Source organism: Mesitornis unicolor, unplaced genomic scaffold, assembly GCF_000695765.1.
Source record: "Mesitornis unicolor isolate BGI_N332 unplaced genomic scaffold, ASM69576v1 scaffold14514, whole genome shotgun sequence".
NCBI classification, from domain to species: domain Eukaryota; kingdom Metazoa; phylum Chordata; class Aves; order Mesitornithiformes; family Mesitornithidae; genus Mesitornis; species Mesitornis unicolor.
In genome coordinates, this window is record NW_010180880.1 from 1 (window position 1) to 19,775 (window position 19,775).

The 19,775-nt window shown below is 43.8% G+C and overlaps 2 protein-coding genes across 2 annotated transcripts; one reads left to right on the forward strand and one right to left on the reverse strand.

The window, feature by feature from the left end:
- The first annotated feature begins 152 nt into the window (after positions 1–152).
- On the forward strand, positions 153–5,286 carry TARDBP (TAR DNA binding protein). Its single transcript, XM_010183233.1, has 5 exons — positions 153–400; positions 1,011–1,174; positions 2,175–2,315; positions 2,825–2,995; positions 3,366–5,286. Exons 1-5 carry the CDS (start codon positions 163–165, stop codon positions 3,894–3,896), a joined length of 1,245 nt encoding a protein of 414 aa, XP_010181535.1. The 5' UTR covers positions 153–162; the 3' UTR covers positions 3,897–5,286.
- A 2,220-nt stretch (positions 5,287–7,506) lies between these two features.
- On the reverse strand, positions 7,507–19,461 carry MASP2 (mannan-binding lectin serine peptidase 2). Its single transcript, XM_010183235.1, is given in 14 exon segments — positions 7,507–7,624; positions 7,626–7,735; positions 7,738–7,966; positions 8,880–8,982; positions 8,985–9,008; positions 9,471–9,531; positions 9,664–9,723; positions 10,668–10,756; positions 10,993–11,171; positions 11,678–11,855; positions 17,145–17,276; positions 17,363–17,540; positions 18,901–19,120; positions 19,385–19,461. Coding segments are annotated over 14 exon segments (1,758 nt in total).
- Positions 19,462–19,775: the final 314 nt, after the last annotated feature.

Sequence of the window (19,775 nt, forward strand, 5' to 3'; positions counted from 1 at the left end):
AGGCTTTAATGACAATGAATAACGCGTTTCGGTGTACTCTGTTGTGCAATAAATAGACGTGGGCTTATGCCTCAAAGGTGGAAAGTTGAAAACCAAATCAAGGGAAACAGAGTGATTGCTTATGCCCGCTTCTCTCCTCTACTTTAGTAACTTCCAGCAAAGATGTCAGAGTATATCCGGGTGACAGAGGACGAGAACGATGAACCCATCGAGATCCCCTCGGAGGATGATGGCACCGTGCTGCTGTCCACTGTAACCGCCCAGTTCCCTGGGGCGTGCGGGCTGCGCTACAGGAACCCGGTGTCACAGTGCATGAGGGGGGTCCGGCTGGTGGAAGGCATTCTGCACGCACCGGAGGCCGGATGGGGAAACCTGGTCTACGTTGTGAATTATCCCAAAGGTTTGTCGTTGTTCCTTTAGTTTTTTTGCCCAGGCTTGCTTTTTCAGTTAAGAGGTCTGTGTGAGTCACTGCCAGTTTAATAGGGCAACAATATTACTGTTGAACCCTCTGTTTTACAGAAGTTCAGCGACTTTATTCATGTACCTGTCCTGCAGGGTAGATAGGACCCCACAAAGTTTTCAAGTGTGCACGAAGATCTTTAGCTTTCTAGCCACACAAGCACTTTAATGGCAAAGTCTTGCATTACCCTTGGAGAGAAGGAAGTAAATCACTATTTCAGTATTCTTGTTAAAAATTCCTGTCTTCACACCCTCGTACAGGACTGTGAATGTCACTGGATAACACTTCAGTAAACTAGTGTGAAACTAACTCAGTCAAATTGTGTTTTGGAGGCAGACTGATATGTTGGCTGTTTTTTCTTCTTTTCTTATACTTGTAGACAGTTGGATATGGGTTGATTATAGTAACACGCTCCCAGCAGCTGGCACATGTCTTTTGTAGTCTGTACTTTTTCTCATCATAGTCTGTGATTTTATACCATGTGGTTCATAATCAATGGAAGCAATTTTCAGAGTTGAAGATGATCTTTAATGTACTTCTTTATATTCAGATAATAAGAGAAAAATGGATGAAACAGATGCATCATCAGCTGTGAAAGTGAAACGAGCAGTACAGAAGACTTCAGATTTAATAGTCTTGGGTCTTCCCTGGAAAACAACTGAGCAAGACTTAAAGGAATATTTCAGTACCTTTGGAGAAGTTCTGATGGTGCAGGTAAAATCCTTTGGCAGCTCATGTAAGGAGGGACATTAGGTAGAAACCAGTCTTCTGACAAAGCCAGTAGAAACAAGCAGAGCATTATAAACTCAGGGAAGATTTGAAGCTGTGTCTCTGTTCCTAGGTAGCTGCAGGTTTGTGTAGGTACAGATGGTCAGAAATCTTGAGGAATGGTAATTTATGCAGATCGGCTTAATGGGTACAGTTTTTTTAAGAGCTTTTTAATGTATTTTATTACTAATTGTTGCAGCTGAACACGTGTGTGTTTATACATATGTGTATGTGTTAAGGAACTGGAGATTGCTGTGATGGGAGCATTTATAAGACTGATAAACTCTCAAACAGAACTTGCCTAAATTCATTCAGTAACAGCACACTTCACACTACGGTTACATCTGTACGATCACTGCCTGCACAGCCCATTGGTCTGTAAGGCGTTTCCTGGGATCTCCATGGCTGTGGGTGCCGCGATGGCCTGGCCAGGCCTGAGGGCTCTTCCATGGCAGGAGTGAGAAGACAGATCTGCTCCAGCTCTCTTCTGTCTGCACACGTGATGTGTTTGTCCTCCTCAAAGGGGATCTCGCCCAGTCCTGAGACGCATGTCTTATCTTTTCTTACTTGTGTGCCTGCTGTGTGTAGCTACACGTGTTTGCCCCTTTGGTAGTCACACTGCTTATACAGCTGGTCTGGCTGTGCCATCACAATGTTACAGAATATTTATATCCTGTTTTTGGTTATGCTTGGGCTCAAGGCAAGCTAGTTAATTTGATTTGTAGATGTCACAGGCCCCTGCTTTAACTGTGTAATATTTTGGTAATTTTTGTAAGAGGTAGGCATATACAGTGACATAATCACAATAATGTTTGTATACTTTTTCTGATTATCTTAATATCAAGGTTGATACAGGAGATAACTGGTAAATATCATGTCATTCAGTCACAAGTACTGGCGTGCACTGTTTCTGTGATCTTTTAAAAAGTCTGCTTTTTTGTCTTAGGTTAAAAAGGATATTAAAACTGGCCACTCCAAAGGTTTTGGCTTCGTTCGGTTTACGGATTATGAGACCCAGGTGAAAGTAATGTCTCAGCGGCACATGATAGATGGAAGATGGTGTGACTGTAAACTTCCCAATTCTAAGGTACTTTCATATTTATTACTAGTTCTATTTTTACCAGATGCTCAAAGTGCAGTTCTTTAGCAAATGTGTCAGGTGAGCGGATGAACAGGTTAATAATCCACTCCTGGATGTGGCTTTTTAATCTCTGACCAGACAGAACAAGTCAGAACAAGGAAGGAAAATAGGGAGGAGGTGGGAAGTGAACAAGAAGTGCTGGGAAAAGCTGGTGCTGTGAGGGAATTAAGTACAGATGGAAATGGGAAAATAGTGTGTTTTAATGGCCAGCAGTACCTGTTGAACTTGTCTGCTGTATGAATAAATGGAGAATAAAGCAGGTGGAATAACATACCTAGGGAAGATCAGAATGAGTCTCTGAATTCAAAGCCGAACCTGAAGCTTCTGTATCCTCTGTGTGTATATAAGCAGTTTTTACTGGGAACAGGCTAGATGAAAAGGGGCCTTTTATCAGAAGGTAACTCAGTTCTTAAGGATAGTTGTGATCTTTTTCTTTTTCCTCTCCCATTCTCCAGCAAAGTCCTGATGAACCTTTGCGTAGCAGAAAAGTGTTTGTTGGTCGCTGCACTGAGGACATGACAGCAGATGAGCTCCGACAGTTCTTTGCCCAATACGGAGAAGTGGTAGATGTCTTCATTCCTAAACCCTTCCGAGCTTTTGCTTTTGTTACGTTTGCAGATGATCAGGTACGTTTTAGAACATTTTAGCTTCATGTTTAGACAGCCTACATTTCTGTAGGTTCACGAAGCATTATTTCTGGAACGACACGTAAACACTTGCTTGTTGTGAGAATTCCACTGGTATTGACTTGAGTTACTGAAATTGTCCAAGGTTACACTGTTCTGATGCTGTTGCCCACTTGGGTTTTTGTACTGCAGTTAGTGTAGTAGTGAATGCAAAGATAAAACACTCCATATTGGATGAAGTATATGCATACGCTTCCTTTGCAGGTTACATATCTGCTCAGGATCATGTGGGGTTTTTTTGTCTTGTACTAACAACATTTTTAAAACAAGAAGTCTAACATATATTTAATCAATCCCTTGTTTTTTATAGGTTGCCCAGTCTCTTTGTGGAGAGGACTTGATCATTAAAGGAATCAGCGTACATATATCCAATGCTGAACCTAAGCACAATAGCAATAGGCAGTTAGAGAGAGGTGGAAGATTTGGTGGTAATCCGGGAGGTTTTGGGAATCAAGGGGGCTTTGGCAACAGCAGAGGAGGTGGGGGAGGACTGGGTAACAACCAGGGCAGTAACATGGGTGGGGGCATGAACTTCGGAGCCTTTAGCATCAACCCCGCCATGATGGCAGCAGCGCAGGCAGCCCTGCAGAGCAGCTGGGGGATGATGGGCATGCTGGCCAGTCAGCAGAACCAGTCGGGGCCGTCGGGAAACAACCAGCCCCAAGGCAACATGCAGCGAGAGCAGAACCAGGGTTTTAGCTCAGGAAATAACTCCTATGGCGGCTCCAACTCGGGGGCGGCGATAGGCTGGGGGTCGGCCTCAAACGCGGGCTCCAGCAGTGGGTTTAACGGAGGCTTTGGTTCAAGCATGGATTCCAAATCGTCAGGCTGGGGAATGTAGACGCAGTGGGCTCTGATACTGACTCTATGGTGGGAAATCAAATTTTTCTAACTCATGGTAAGTATACTGTAAATTACATATATACTAAAGTTTTCCAGAAGTTTGTTCAGTGTGCAGTATATTCAGCAATATTTTTGACATTTTTTCTTTTTTAAAAAAGAAAAAAAAAAAGAAAAAGAAAAGAAAGGTAAAAGGAATTTTATAAGTTTTGTTACGTATCTCTTGTTGGAATACTGAATGTTTGGAAGTGGACTGCTGTTTGCCCGATAGGTAAACTAACACTACAATCGATAGGAAAGGTTTCTTCTGTAATACTTTATCCTTTTGTTTCCTGGCTACCTGAATTCTTTGCATGTTCAAAATGGAAATCATTGGTCAGAAACAGCATTCTCTCCCTCTTGTTTTTAATTTGATCCCACCATAAGAATCTCCAAGTGCCCCAGCTGGAGAGCACAGTGTCGTTTTTGTTCTGTTTTTGTTTTTTTCTTTTTAACACTGTCTCCCCTCCATACTAAAGTACGATATGAAGGCTTCATTTAATCTCCGCAGTTCATCTCATTTCAAATGTGTATGGAAGAAGCACTTCATTGAAAGCAGTGCTGTAAATATTCTGCCTTAGGAATACTTCTGTCTACATGCTTTCTCATCCAAGAATACTTCATCACACCGCACATGCTGCGTCTTAGACGGTGGGTGTTCCATTTTTATCCGCTACTCTTTATTTCATGGAGTCGTATCAACGCTGTGAACGCAAGGCTGTGAGATGGAACCAGAAGGCTGTCTGAACTTTTGAAACCTTGTGTGGGATTGCTGGTGGTGCCGAGGCATGAGAGGGCTGGTATGTGCGAGATAAAGGAGAGCGCATGCAGAGACCTGGTGGTGCATTATGGGATTTTATTTTCTTGGCGAGATGTCTCTCGATCCTGTGGCTTTGGTGAGAGAGTGTGCGGAGAGCAATGCTAGCAAATAAAGTACGAGTGTTTATTGCATTCGAAGGACATCCATATGTGGAAGACTTTAAGTGGGTTTTATACCTAGTTAATCAATTAGTTGAATGTGTTATGTGAAATGAATATTTGTATTTTTTTTCCCTTATGTCAACTGCTGTGAATGCTGTATGGTGTGTGTTTTTTTTCTGTTAATGATCTGTAAGTGTGGCAATGTGAATTGAAGATGGTGGGGTTTGTGATGAGAACATTGAGCTTGTGGTGTGCTTTGCAGTAGCTCTTGTAGCAGAGATCACTGGCGAGCTCAGTGTGCCTCTTCAGGGTGGAAGTTCCACTGTCTGTAAGATATCCATAAGAATGCTGTTTGCTGCAGTTTCGTGTTTGGATGCTTTTTATAAGATTTGTCACTGTAGGAAATTCTTAAATAAAACTGATTTAAGTAATATGTGTCTTTGTTTTGCAGCTCTGAATGCAAAGAATTCATAGCAGTTAATTAATTTTACCCTTTTGAGATGAACTTCTGTAAAGCTTTTTTGCAGTAATTCGGTTTGTTTCAGATAAGCATGCTCTAAAAGTTGTCAAGTCAAACGGAGCCACCACTCATCACGTATCGATTCCCGACACCCAGCTTTAATCCACTGTACCTTTGCACTGTTCAGTGATACGTGTAGATCTAAAATCCACTTCCCACACGCGTGGGTGCCCGCACCTAGAATGGTAAGCAGTTCCCTCCAGATCATCTATACCAAGGAACCTTACTTACTTATTCTTTTAGCAGTTGGTGTTCCTCAGCAGCAGTGGGTTGGGGGAAATAAACACTGTCAAGATGTGTTTCTGTCCACAGCCATCTCCTCTGGGGATCTGTGTTTTTAACTTCTTTCTAGACCAGTCCACTCATGGGAAATAGGGTTCTGCAACACTTCTAGCCCAGAAGAAAGCTATAAACTCATGCTTAACGACAGGAAAGACTTTCCAGCTGTCTGAAGCATTAGTGAATGTACAGAGGCTTTGATCAGTCTTAATCTGAAGAACTAAGTTTATTACAGGTGCAGAAATGTCAACTACGAGGCAGCCTCTTAACAGAGAGCAGGGTGTTTCAGCAGGGTCTGGTGGGAGATTACCTCCACTGGCAGTGGGAGGAATTTTTTTAATGTATTTGCACTTGAAGCCCACTGAAGCTCAATTCAGATTTTTTTATAAGCCATACTACTTACGCTGTAGCTGTGAACGTTCTAAATATGGCTGTTTACACAGTTTTTAACCTACTTCTTAAGTTGTATCTTCATTACTGTGCATTAAGTTGAGGCTTGTGAACGGACAGCCATGTGAATAGCAGGCAGAACTGCACTACCATTAGTTTTCCACTTGCAGTATTCAAAAATCAGCTGGGTCTCCAGGTACATCTTAAAGGGGGGTTCTGAGCACTCAGGCTGAAAAGCAATCCCACACTTTTGCTGTTCATATCCCACTGCAAAAAGTTGCTTAGTTTTTTTTTTATTTATTTCCTGCACCTCTCAGAATAATCTCCAAACTCTGTACCATCTGAATTTTGCATTTTAGCACTTGCACTATTACCAGCTACTTCTGCTGAGTAACACTTAAAAATTCTTGGACCTCCAAAGACTAACTGTGACCCCCTGCAAGGAACTTCATGGTAAGTTTTTGTAATTAGCATGGCTTTCATTTTCTTTCAATTGTCCAGGTTTAGGCTTTAACAGGCTGGTTGGCAGCACTGAGTAGTCTTTGCTAATTATTTTAGCCTTCCTTCACCCTCCAAACAAAATCCTTGAAAATTTTGAAATTATTTTTCAAGTTTTAATACTATTTTCTAACTGCTTTACATACATTAGTGTTTCTAAGTGAGCAAATAAACTATTGAAAACCTCTTGAAGTGTTTGGAGTCTTCTTTTTTTAAAAAGATACTTCATTTTCAGTTATTCTAGAAAGCGAAATTCTAATGAAAGAAAAAAAGATGCAAGAAAGGAAGTTTATGTACTTGTGAGGGGATAAATAGCATAGTCCATTATACTGAAATTAAACATCTGAACGTGAAAGCTCGTTCTTCAAAAAATTATGTTCCGAAAAAGTCTTTAAGCAGGGTCTGTACAGCTGTCCCTGTGGAGGTTCTGTGTGGTGCACAGCAGTGTATGTAAATACCCCCAAACACAGCATGCAGCTGCTACTGCTGCCACTCGGCAACTACCACCACCCTGCTACCGTGGTGCTCTGCAGGCTTTCACTGGATGTGTTTGTGTGAAGGTGCAGACTTACACCAGCCCACAGCACGACTCAAACTATTAGAGTAACAGCTGCTGGAACAGAAAACAAATCAATACTGTGTTTAGATACTCAAGGCTTTTTGTCTTTTAAATTAAAAGAACTGTAAAGCCTAATAAACATTAAGGATTTAGTGTTGCTAAGTATTTAAATACTCTCGCTATTAATAGAATCTAGGTAATAGCTGGTAGGAATGACAAATAAAAGTATTTTAACAATTTACAATAAGGCTTTAGCTGGTGACTCCTATACAGACCCCGTGCTCCCCACACCAGCACTGTGTGAACCCCAGGAGCCGTGTGCTGGCCTGAGCAGCTGAGAGCCCCTGTGCTGCTCCTGCCCCCTCAGCCGTCTGCTGGCACCAGAAGGGGTTTCCATTGAAGGGTTTATTTGCGCACACATCTGTGGGTGCCGCAGCAGCACCGCAGGAGTTCCTCGTCTTGGTTCTCCCCATCATTTGCTCTCATTTGCAATCTGTCGTCTTCTGGTAAACAAACGGGTGCGATTGGCACTAACAGAGACTTCATGCTCCAGTCCAACCAATGCGATATCGCTGGCAAAGTTGACAAGATCGTTTTTATAACCTTCATGAATAAAGTTTTCTGCCTGGGCGTCTTATTTTTCTTGTAGCAAAGTAAGCGTTTGTTCAAAATCCCCAATTTAATCCTCCAAGCTGAGGGGTCTCTTTGATCAGCTCCAACAGGAGCAGCTGTTAGAAGCAAGTTATCTTTTGAAAGAGAATCACCACCTCCTCCTCATCCTCCTTGTGCTGTAATTACCATCACTTGCCAGGGAAATGCTCCGGGCTTGGCTCCCTTCCATGTGTGAGCTCCACAGTTCCACAAACTGCAAAACAATGAAGGCAGCAATAACCGTTAAACATTTTAAGATTTGGACACTGAATTATTATGCTTTTATGGATTAAATTAAGTTAATGATTCTAAATGCAATTCCGAGATTGTTTTGGAATGGTAAAATTGCTTGCAAATGAATATTTGATTTAGAGTACAATTTTCATTACTCAGTATTACATCCATCCTCTGGAAAACTTCTGTAATCAAGAGAGACAGTTTTGCTTAGGAATTTGGGCATAGCGGAGTAAGTGTATTTGTTCTGAATGTAAATTAAGGTAATGGGAACATATGGATATTATAATCTAAAAGATAAGAGGAACAGTTACGCTTTTACACTGTAAAATGTTTATCCCAAAACTCAGTCTTGGCTCTTGAGTAATTTTACAGAGTAAATGCACTTCAAGCATTTAAAAGAATAAAAATCCCCAACCCAGCACTGCAATAAGACATTTGGTGGCTTTTTCCCTTCACGAATACTTGGGGAGCGTGGTTCAATTTTCCTGTCAGAAACAATGCAAGCAATTTAAAAGCAACAACAATTTGGTTATTTATGAATTCTCCAAAAGAGAGCTGGAATAAACCAAAGGCTCAGCTTTTTACTCTCTTCCAGGGGAACTGAGCTGAGTTCCTGGCATCGGTCTGCAACGCTGGCAGCAACAGGGAGCCTCGGGCAAACCAAGGCGTGTTAAAACAGTGACCAATTTAACAGAGAAATCTAAGGTCAACGTTAATAACTGCAGGGGGTGCCAGGCACACCGTGTGCTTATCGTAAGTTTTAGTTTTGTTATTGTTCCTCCCTGTTAAACAGTAATTGTAGCCCTTGCTTTTTTGAAAATCAGGACATAAAGGTGGTCATTTGATTTTAAAATGAACATTCAGCAATGAGCTGGTTTTGCAGTTATTACCAACCTTTCCTGGGGCCGAAGGGGGCTTCACACTGGGACTGAATTCCAGCACTGCTGGTGGTCTCCTCAGGCCCCATAACGCACGTAACAGCACCGCCGTCATGTCTGCAGGTTGCCCACAGTCAACAGCTAGAGCAGTTCAAAACTATACTTAAAAAAGTAAAAGGTAGCAGGGTGAAAAGTCATGCAGGACTCAACTGTGGGCGTCAGGGAATGGCAGCAGCACACTAAATTGTACCAGTACTCACAGAGCACAGGTACCATACAGTTCTCCTATGATGCTGCTGCTTTGGTAGTTCTATAAAACTGCTGGGAGACTCTACACTATTTCAAAGGGCACTGCCACACTTTTTAAAGTTTGGGGTTTGTTTTTTTTTTTTAAGTACTCTTTAGGGATTTTAAAGAATGGCAGAAATTGAAACATCTTCCAACTTACACCTACAAAATGCACTTTGCCAGGAAACGGAACAGTTACCAAGCAGAAGAAAATGTTTCTCATGCTGCAACCTCTATCCTTGTCTTCACAAAACGGATGTTTTAAATACAAATATTTACACAGTGCTTTTCAAGTCGACAAACAGGAGCACTGACTGATGCACTTTGCCATCGGTTTGTTCCAAGAAGCAGCCTTTTGGCACTCCGTAACAAAAGACTTCACATCACTTGAATTCTCCAAGAACCATGAATAGAAATAAAATGTCACACTAAATCCACATCAAACAGAGTTAGTTACAGTAAAACATCATCAGTTACACATTTACTTCCTCTTTCATAAGAGGAAAACAATAACTAGATTTTTATTTGCTTAAAATGTCTTCACTAAATGAACCGCTTTGCTGCATGACTTTCAGAGTGGGAAAAGGTAAATAACTCTTACACCATCATCGGGTACATCCAAATGTGGGTGTTAATAAAGGCCAGAGTGGGTGGCTGTGAATGAGAGAGAGTCTCCCCTTCTCAAATCTGGAGGCTAATTTGCATCTCCTGTGTAGCAGCTCCTCCACTTACACCCCCTTGTCACCAGCAGCGATGGCCCACCCTGGTCAGCGCATCTCACAGCCTTCACCTATCCATTCCCACATGCCCCCTGCTATCGGCTGCTTGTGTTGAACACCAACCCTCACACCACTCCAGTTATTCTGGGTTTGTACATAAACAATAACCAGTAATTACGTGCAACTATCACATCAGACAGACTACAACACAACTTGAAGGAAGCCTGTGCCTTCCTAAAGCACAATCGCCCAACTGCGATTTTTAAATTTTGCTGTAAGTACACACAGATTAGAGTATCTTCTGAAACTGTCTGCTGGGAAGCAGGATGTTTCTGAGTCTGAAATGCAGCAATCAGCAGCAATGACCAAGGCTTCCAGTTCAACTTCCCTGGAGAGATGTAGTAACAAATGAAAGAGCATTAAAAATTCTCGCTACACTGATCTTCTGAAATCTTTCATAAAATTGTTCTTTTCTTCCAACATAATTACAAGCAAATCTCTGAGCAGCAGTGGTCAAAGAGCATCAGCACAGGCATACACATACACATACACACACACACACACACACACACACACACACACGCAGAAACAGAACTCTGAGGAGGATCTCCGAGAAAGGCCAATTGCTGACAAATTCAGGGTGCTGAATACACCCCACAATTACACTACGTGAGCAACAGTGATTGTTAAAGAGAAAAGGCACCTACGTGTTTAATCCTGGAGACATTAAGTCCAGAGGGGCTGACAGCACCGTGGTTCACCTGTGTCAGGGAGCTCACGCCCGATGTCACACGAGAGGACGGCAGCCGCCCGGACTGTGTTGTGCTTGCACTGGTGCGATGTGACCATGGGGTGGTGCTTCAGGACTGGGACACGGCAAACCTGCAGAGCACCAGGAAACGGGATCTTCCCCTTCAGTGTCAATGCCTTACTGCTGAAGGCTTTTAGGGGAAACTCTCCCTTTCTCTACACTGATTCACTCCCATGCACGCAGATCTACTGAAAACTAAGCATGAAACCACTGTTTCAAAGCCTCATTTGGTCACTATTCAGGTCTTTCCAGAATTAAGTATTCTGAATAGTTTGGACTGAGGACTACACAGAGGTCTCCCACCCACGTGCTGCTGTGTATTTCATCTTCCACCCAGTGTGCACTCCCAAGATATCAGTAATTAAAGCAGTATTCACAACACTAGCCTGTGTCTCAACTCTTCCAGGCAAAGTCTTTCCACAGAACGGGTCAAATTGCTTTTGGGTGTTTTAACCTGAAAAGACTGAGCGAAGGCAAACAAACTGTCTTTACTCCTTCCCCTATGAGGCTTATAAGAACACACTGATTTTAGATCAGTGATTCTCTGAACCTGAATGGTCTCTTTTTGCAAAGTTTAAAAAACCAGGCAGGTGGTCAGCGATGGTTCATCGCAGCTGCCTTTTCTCCATAGGAGAAGCATCCCAAGTGCTACGGAACTCCTGGGAAGCGATCACTGGGTTCATTTTATAGATAAGCAAATTGAATGCAAAGGATTTAACTGACTCCCCTAGCATCACTGATCTATCAAGTCATCACATACACGTGTGCTTGTTTTGGGTGAATTTCCCAAAAGAGGTGTTGAAAGATTAAAAAAAAAAACAAACAACAAAACTGAAGGGATAAGAAAAAATGATTGAGGAGAGATACAGGGAAACAAAACTGTAAATTAACATGGTGAAACAAGCTGAAGAAGATGCACTAAAAGGACTGGGCCTGTCTCTGAAAAGCTGTGCCGAAAGGCAGTAAACCTCACCTTACCTTAAGGACATCACGGGGCATCTCCTGGGTGTGTCTCTGCATTAAAGGTCTCCAGGAACTCCTGTGTGGCCGGGGAGCCATCTTCCACCTGGATACTGCAGCTGCAAGAGCTGAGGTGGGGAAAAGGTGCTGGACAGTCAGGGCTGGTGATTGCTTCAGTTCTTTCAGTAAAAACCTGACTCTGACAGTGGGCTAGGGTTAAAAAAAAAAAAGTCAACGGAAAATTATGATCATGGATCTGTAAACTCCATTCAGCCATACTGGGTAAAGGCAGTGGATCTTTTCCACACCAGTCTACCCCTTTGAGAAAGTTTCACACCAGGTATCTAAGTAGCTATGAAATGAAGCCAATCTCACACATTTCACCAGGGGGCATTTGCCACCGTTGAGCACATCGCCCTGCCTGCTGCGGCAGGACCAGGGCACAGCACTACCCGGCGCCCAGGAGAGGAGCAGGGAAGGACACCGGGAAAGCAGCACTTCAGCCAGCGGCAGGGCTGGGGGTCAGACACGAGTGCGATAGCCGGCAGCTCACCAGAAACGTCCCGAGGTGTTAAATCTGCAGCTCGTCCGCTGCACCAGAGCGTGCCCAGTGGTAGGACAGCGATCAGCTCAATTCCAGAAGCCACTGAATGCGGCTCTTTCTTTTTAATGCCTTTGTTGCCAGACATCGAGAGTGTAATTGTATTCTCTGAGCAAAACCAGCTGTGCCTCTCGCAGACACAATCGGAGCCACAAATGCTCCCCGCTGCAGAGAAGCAAGAAGGAACAGCCACAAGTGCCCGAGGATCTCTGCTGGCTGACAGCATCTCCTCGCTGTGAAGTGGTGCTTTGATCAGCTGGGAACAAAGGCTTTATGATGTGCTGCAAAAGCGGTATGAGCAGTCCTGTAACTGATGAGGAATGTGGACTGGCCGATAACACCGCCGTCATTTTGCACCGCTGTGACACTGAATTACTTTTAAGAGGGAAATTGTTTGGCTTTGAATTTTATCCTCAGACATACCAACAAAAATGCCATTATCCAGTCATTAACTACAGATTATCACCTACAATAGACCATAAAGTTTAAGGTTGCTATTTTAATGGAAGGGGACCAAGTTGTGAATGACACAATGAACATTACTGTCCCTTAACTAACCATGGTTTTAATGAGTCAAGATTCCAAGCTCCTTTTACTTCACAGAATGAAACTTGCTGCCAACCTATACCTGTGCAACAGCCCTACTTGTTGCTCCAGAAAGTATCTGGATACAAGCATTTACCTGAAAAGGAAAGCAGGAAAATATTTTTGGCTTATGTCTGTGTGGCTCTTAGCACAACCACACCACCACAACACAAGTAATGATGCACTTGGGTACCAAGTGTTTCTTTAGCACAAGCTGTAAACTCAGAACAATCTTCCTCTGTCCATCTTCCCAAAAGTTATGAGCAGCTGCTGTGATTTGACACAAACCCATCCATCACCACAGTGGCTGAGCATCTGTGTGTGCCCCCTGAATTCACAGTCCCAGGTTTTCTAACACAGCTGACAAACGCACAGAACAAACCAGTTAATTAATACCTAGAAATGCCTATTCTGTTACAACTGCACACCCTCCTAATTTTTAAATCCTGTTTGAAATGCGTCTCTTGGTCCAAAGAAGCAGAAAAAGCTTGACTAATTCACCTGGAGGTTCTGGCTGCCTCCAAACCCAGTCTAACAGCTCTGCTTTGCACCACTAGAAATCAGTTCAGCTACAATAGGAATTAAATCTTTTCCTTTCATGCTATACTTGCAGAGGATTATCGGCAAGTGGGTTTTTTCCTTAATTGTTATTGCCTCATTCTTCCCAACTAAATGCACATTTCTGTAATTCCACCGATTGTGCCTCAAACTACAAAAGCATCTGATGGCTCTCTAAGGATAAAGCAAGTTTTCCAGCACGAGCTGCTGCAGGTGCTGCTTAAAATCCTGCCAGTGACACAGAGCTCACTCCCCAGGCTTTCCTTCCACCTGCCGCAAGCCCAGGTCCAGAGACACCCCAAAACCTACTTGACATGCAGCAGTAGCAGTACGGTGCTCACAGCCATGGAAGTGCAAAAAAATCTGCTTCTCTTCAAAACTGCAATTTCCTCATGCTGCTAATATCTGTCCCAGCTCTACTGCCCCTACAGGAGTAGTCTGGAGGCAATTACTGAAAATATTAAATCCTTGGATGCGAAAAAAGACTCGGTGTGAAGTCTTACCCTAAGCATACACACCACAACATAATGAGCACTATCTTTACATGCCTAGATCCCGACTGAAATCATTAGGAAGTCAGAATCTCAATTTTTCTGCTTGTTCTACATCAGAACCCTTTCTTATTGCCTACAAAACCATTTTTCTCTGGGCATGGGATCTACTGCGTAAAGAAGGGATACTCAGGTCGGTAAGGTTGAATTCTCTCTTACAAGAACGTCAGCACTAGAAGGCAGCAACACCTTGGCTTCTATTCACCCTAATAATCACATCATCTTCCTTCCTTAAAGTACATTAGACTACAGCTCAGCATAAAAACACTAAGGGAGAAATGGCAGGGAAAAGACCATACATGCACACACACGTACATGCACGTAGAGACAGGAAAGCACTGCATAAAACCACACACCATAGCTTCTGAAGGCTGCTCACTTTCTCTAGTAGCAAAAGGGCAAAGGGACACACAATGAAATTAAAGGCTGAAACCCACACACCTGATACAAAACCAGGATTAAGACATAGCATACAACGGATTTGTGCAATGTGCTGTCACGTGAAATATAAGGCAAGGTTCTATACACTAGTGCCACAAGTTCGGCTTAAGCTCAGTAGCACACAGACAACACAGGATCTATTGGACAGGATTACACTTCTGCATGGGAGTATACTTTAATTCAGAAAACTGTTTTTCACCTTGTTTTGAAGGACTAAAGAAAGAGAAGATAAAGACTAATAGTCCTTTATGCTTCATTACGTCTGTCTCCTTTAAACTCAGTTTCCTAATTTTGATGTGAAGTCTTCATAATACGGTTTGGAAAGATGTGAGTCATCACCAATAAACTCTCTCCACTTGTACTTATGAAGAGCCAAAACGAGCTAAGCCAGCGGAAGATACTCTGCTAGCCCAAGGGAATCTGTAACTTGAAGATAAAAAAGGCTGAGACTGGACCTTACTTTTCTCCTAATATCTCCTGGATGTGGCCGCTGGGAGCTCCCTTTGTCAGGGCAGTATTTTTTCCCATTTTCCGCAAGTGAGAAAGTCATAAACTAGCCAGCACAAAAAGGATCAAGTAATTTTTTAACATCTGCCAGCAGAAATGCTGTCCCTTGACTTCCCAGTTCAACCTTTAGAGCTGTCCAGAGAGTGCTCAATTATGCTTAGGATGAATTTTTATTAGAACCACAGTGAGCTGTTTGCCAGAGGCTTGAACTCTGAAAAATGACCCCCTCCAAACTTGCAGGTCCATTGTCATTGGCTCATTAGGTCTCCAATGAAAGGTGGGTCATAAATTTATCACCAAACCATGACAAAATTTCAAGCTGCTTTGATCACAATTCACTGTGACCATGAAACAGCTTCTGAACAAGATTAAATACAGAAGCCTCTATCCCTGAGCAGTTCTCTGCAGCATCTACTGTCTCTGACACTTACTGAGCATCTTCCCTGGAAGTCGAGGCAGTGATGTTACCTCTCAGTGTGCAGGTGGATGTTCAAAGCTGGTATCAAGTGACTTGCCCAAGATAACACAGAAGTCTGCAAATGCAGTGGCCTGCAATTAAATAAGTGTCCCACCTAAAAGACTCTGTACTTGGCAAAGGGTTTCTCCCCCCGTTTACTCCAGGCACTAGAGAGCAGAGATGGGGTTGGAGAAACTGAGCCTGATAAATTACAACTAAAAGCAGCTCCTGCTAACCTGCAGAAAGATGGAAATGCTGATCAACTGACCCACCTCAATCCCTGAGCTTTTCAAACAAAGCCTTGTTTTATCTTCAGCATTCACCTGCAACTGCTCAGCTCTGACTTGTTAACCTCTTGCAATCATCACCATGTTTCCTCCACTGAGTTAAGTCACAAAATTTGGATTAAAAAAAAAATTCAAACATTTCCGAAGAGTGAATGTGCTCTGAATATAAACAGTTTTAATCTACAAGCCAGAGTGCAGACAAGAGCATATCTAAAAGGAACATTAGGGAAGAAATGTGCAGTTCTGGTCATGTTGCAGTTTAAGAAGGTCAAGCAAGAAGAGCTGGACAAGAAATTCGAGTGTCTTCAGGTAGCTGTGATGCTCAGGGGCCTTTCACAATGGCTTCTCTCTTATCAGCTCCTGTCTTATCTACCTTTTTTCCTTCCACAGTGACACTTGGGAAATGCAAGAAAATGAATGCCCCAGAGACTGCCATCAGCTTTCAACAAGGAACAGCCTCTTTATTGTCTGCAGGAGGCAGGTCTGAAGGGCAAGGAACCAAGACAAACAAGTCACCAGGCAAGAGATGCCTGCAGCCCTTGGGCAGACTGCAACGGGCAGGTCAGGAGGGAGGGCAGGCCAGCTCTTCCCAGCACATCTGTCTCCATCTCTGCCTACACCAGGAGAAGCTTAATTATCTCATGCTGGAAAATAAAGGAGAAAAAAAGAGCCTGTCAATATTGGCCTACTCAGACAGGAGCCCAAAAAAGCAAAGGGGCAGCTTCTGCCTTCATGTCATGAAGGCAATCCACAGAGACCTTTGCTTTGCAGCCCAGTGGCTGAAGCGCCTTCAGCTCTTGCATCCAAAGGGCTCTGAAACATGACCAGTAATTCCCAATGCCCACGTCTCCATCCATCAGGGTAGCCCAGCCTTTCAATATTGCTAATAAGCCCCTCCAGCTAGCGCTGTGTTCAAGGAGGGGGGGCGTAAGTGTGCACACATGAATGGTCAACGCAAAGCTGTTAGTCTGCTAGTTCACACCTATTCATTTTGCACCTTCACATTAAGACCAGGCATACGTTTTATAGCGTAAGTAAATCCATACACTTGTGCTAAAAGCCATCACTTTAGGAAGGGGAGGTTGAATGAACAGGTCTGTTCCAATACACTGGAGATATGAGGAGTTTGAATCTCCTGATGAAGCCATGAAGACTGGAAGTGTCTGCAGTGGGGAGCATAAGACAAGTTTCTTGCTTCTCCAGTCATTCTGTCTAAAGCTGAACCCAGTTGGATGCTGCCTAAGGAGTAACCAAAGCCAGTGCATCATTTTACTCCACACAATATTGCTGGCCCTAACGACAGCAATTAGCTCACAGCCACTCTGCAAACCAGGGCCTCTGCTCACAGCCCTGACTTAGCCCCCTGTACCTTCTTCCAGCTGCAGCAGGCACATAGGAAATACTGAAAACAAAACCAAAACCCCACAGATTTCATCTCCCTGCTAGCACCAGGACTGGATTTAAGTGGATGTTGTAGGTAGGGAAGTGTCTCCTGATCTAGCAAGAGCTCACCTGTGCATGTCCTCTTGTTTTCATGCAGTGTGTAGCCAATCCGACAGCTGCAATAGTAGCCCCCCACATAGTTGTGACAGTGGTGATTGCAGAGGGGTTCCCCATCAAACAGCTGTTTGCACTCATCGATATCTAATGGGTGAAGCACAGAATTAGGCAACCAACACCCTTCAACAACACTTTGTCTTGCTCTGAGCCGCTCTACGCTGGTCTCTTACCTTCAGCAGCGTAAAAGGCCTCAAAGCCTGTGAACGGTTTCTCATTGGAGTAGTCAGACCGAAACACTACCATGAGGTTGTTGTCATTGGAGATGTACATCTTGTTGCCCGGAGCCTCTTCTGTGTCTGTACTATCCTTCCCACACAGCGTAGCCAAGGTCCTCCCACCAGAGCTCAGCTGCAAAACACAGAGACAAATGTACCAGAGGAGCACAGAGCTTTGCTCTTCTCAACCTGCTGCCATGGCTTGGAAAACGTGTGAAAAAGAAGGCTTAGATGCTCTCAAAAGGTGCTTCCAGAGGTCAATCCAGATCCAGAGACAGGTAAGAGAAGGTTTCCCCTATTCTCTGTGACTTAAGCCCATAATTTTGTTTGTCTTTTTCCTTTTCGAGCCCCACATAAAGCTGTGGTGCCAGCCTGAGCTACCAGCACCATGTTTTGTTCATAATGCTTTTGTTAACTTTGCACTCCCGGTGACAGCAAGATCTTGATAAAGCCAGAGACAACTGGGGTAAACAGGTTTCATATACTGACGAATTCAAATATATAGTGAAAGGTCTCTCTGAATGAGTGACTCACTTGCTCTGTGATTCACTTATCACAGCTCCAGCTCGTCATTTATCTTGTGTTTGTAATACAAGTGAAGTGTTCCGATACGTGAGGTTCATGTTCTACATGGCAATGATAAAACTGTGTACTACAGACCTACCAGAAATGTGTGCTCTGTCCTGCCCAAAGGTAATTACATGAAGAACACCACAGATCTGGGGAACGGGAGCAACTTGCCATATAAAACCATCTTCCTAAATGGGAACAAGGCTGCCTGATTTGTTTCCAGCAGATTCAAAAGTACTGCTGATGCGCTGGTTTTGCAAACTCCCTGTGAAAACAGCTCCCTCTTTAATGTACATCAGGCCCACGCAAACAACAAAATGAGAGCAGAGGTGGCACGGCCTCAAATCAGCGACAGGGCCACCCAGCCCAGAGCACACGCTAGAACACGGTGTAAAAACCTCTCAGGGACACTGCTGACCACCCAAACGCTTCCTGAAAGCAGTATCTTCGTTTCTTTTCCTGAGGTTGTCTCGTATCAGCTAGCAAACACTTCATGGCAAGCGTTGTAAGCGCACGTCTAGACAAGCGGACAGTATCTTGTTTAGACTATCACTTACACTTTCACAGTCTCCTATCATACTCTGTGCAAAGCACTACTTGGTAATTTAAAACACACACTGTAAATTCAGCAAGATGAAGCTCAAATGTTGTTTTGGGCAAAATTTCAAACCTTTTGCTTCACAAGAGGGGAACATCAGAATTTTCCACGCATGATCAACTGAAGTTTGAGATGTTCCAACATGACAACCAGTTCTACTTCCTGGTCCCGTGGGCCCCAATAAACACATCATTTAGAAATCCACTGAGCCTGAACTTTACCAGCAGACCAGAATCAAACGCTTACAGCAGTTGTGTGTTCAGGATCATATGTACACAGTTTTTAACAACTTAGCCTGCCACGTATTACCCTGCCCTACACATACCTTCACATAATCGTATTCACACAGGTAGGACAACTCCAGGTTGAAATGGGTGAAGTAGATGCGGACAGAATATCCCTTGGGGACAGTAATATTCCAGATTCTCTCCTTGTGATTTGGGTAGGCATTTGGGAAGCTGGGGGACGTGATCCTCCCATACATTTTCTGCAGCACAATGCTGCTGCTCACTGCACTGTAAAGCACGGCTAGCAAGACAATCAGCCTGTGTCAAAGGAACAGAGATTAATGGAGAGAGTGAGCATCAACTCAGACCATACCCAAAAAGCCACATACCAAGACTGCTACTCTTGGTACAAATCGGGTATCTCAGTGCTAGCTGAAATCTTCATGCGTGACCATGGCAGAAACCAGGTGGCATCAGTGGATCACACTGTAGCAACAGCTCAACCAGATGAAGATCACATTCCTGCCTTCTAAGGCCTGCAGTGCCCAGAGGAGCTGGGGAGGTCCCTGCGTCTGCACTCACCTCATCCTGCTGCGCTCCTGCCTGAGCCTGCTCCGCACTGAGCACTGGGGAAGGAATCTCTTCTGATGTATTTGCATTCGGGGGCGGATGTATTTATTGTGTGTGCTCTGCTGTGTTTGTCTGGATGTTGAACTCTGATGTTTATCTCCCTTCCACCCCCTTTAGCCTGCTGAGTTCTGGGAACAGCAATTACTGAAAACCAGGCTTGTGTTCAGCCCATGAGGCCTCATCAATGACAGGCAGAGGCAGACAGAGATGGAGCCGATGGATGAGGAATGCTGCAGGCTCTTGGAGGGAGCCATAGTATCGCAGCTTTGTGGGGTGGCAGGCAGTGGGAGGAGGCACAGAGTGGCTCCAGACAGTGCTTGCATGGGGGAGTGAGGGGAGCTGG

What these genes read in the sequence shown, in the direction of transcription:
- TARDBP (XM_010183233.1), top strand. Translation starts at nt 163, where the DNA reads ATGTCAGAGTATATCCGGGTGACAGAGGACGAGAACGATGAACCCATC. An exon ending in CGTTGTGAATTATCCCAAAG is followed by an intron (nt 401 to 1,010) that starts GTTTGTCGTTGT and finishes CTTTATATTCAG; the next exon opens with ATAATAAGAGAAAAATGGAT. An exon ending in GAGAAGTTCTGATGGTGCAG is followed by an intron (nt 1,175 to 2,174) that starts GTAAAATCCTTT and finishes TTTTTGTCTTAG; the next exon opens with GTTAAAAAGGATATTAAAAC.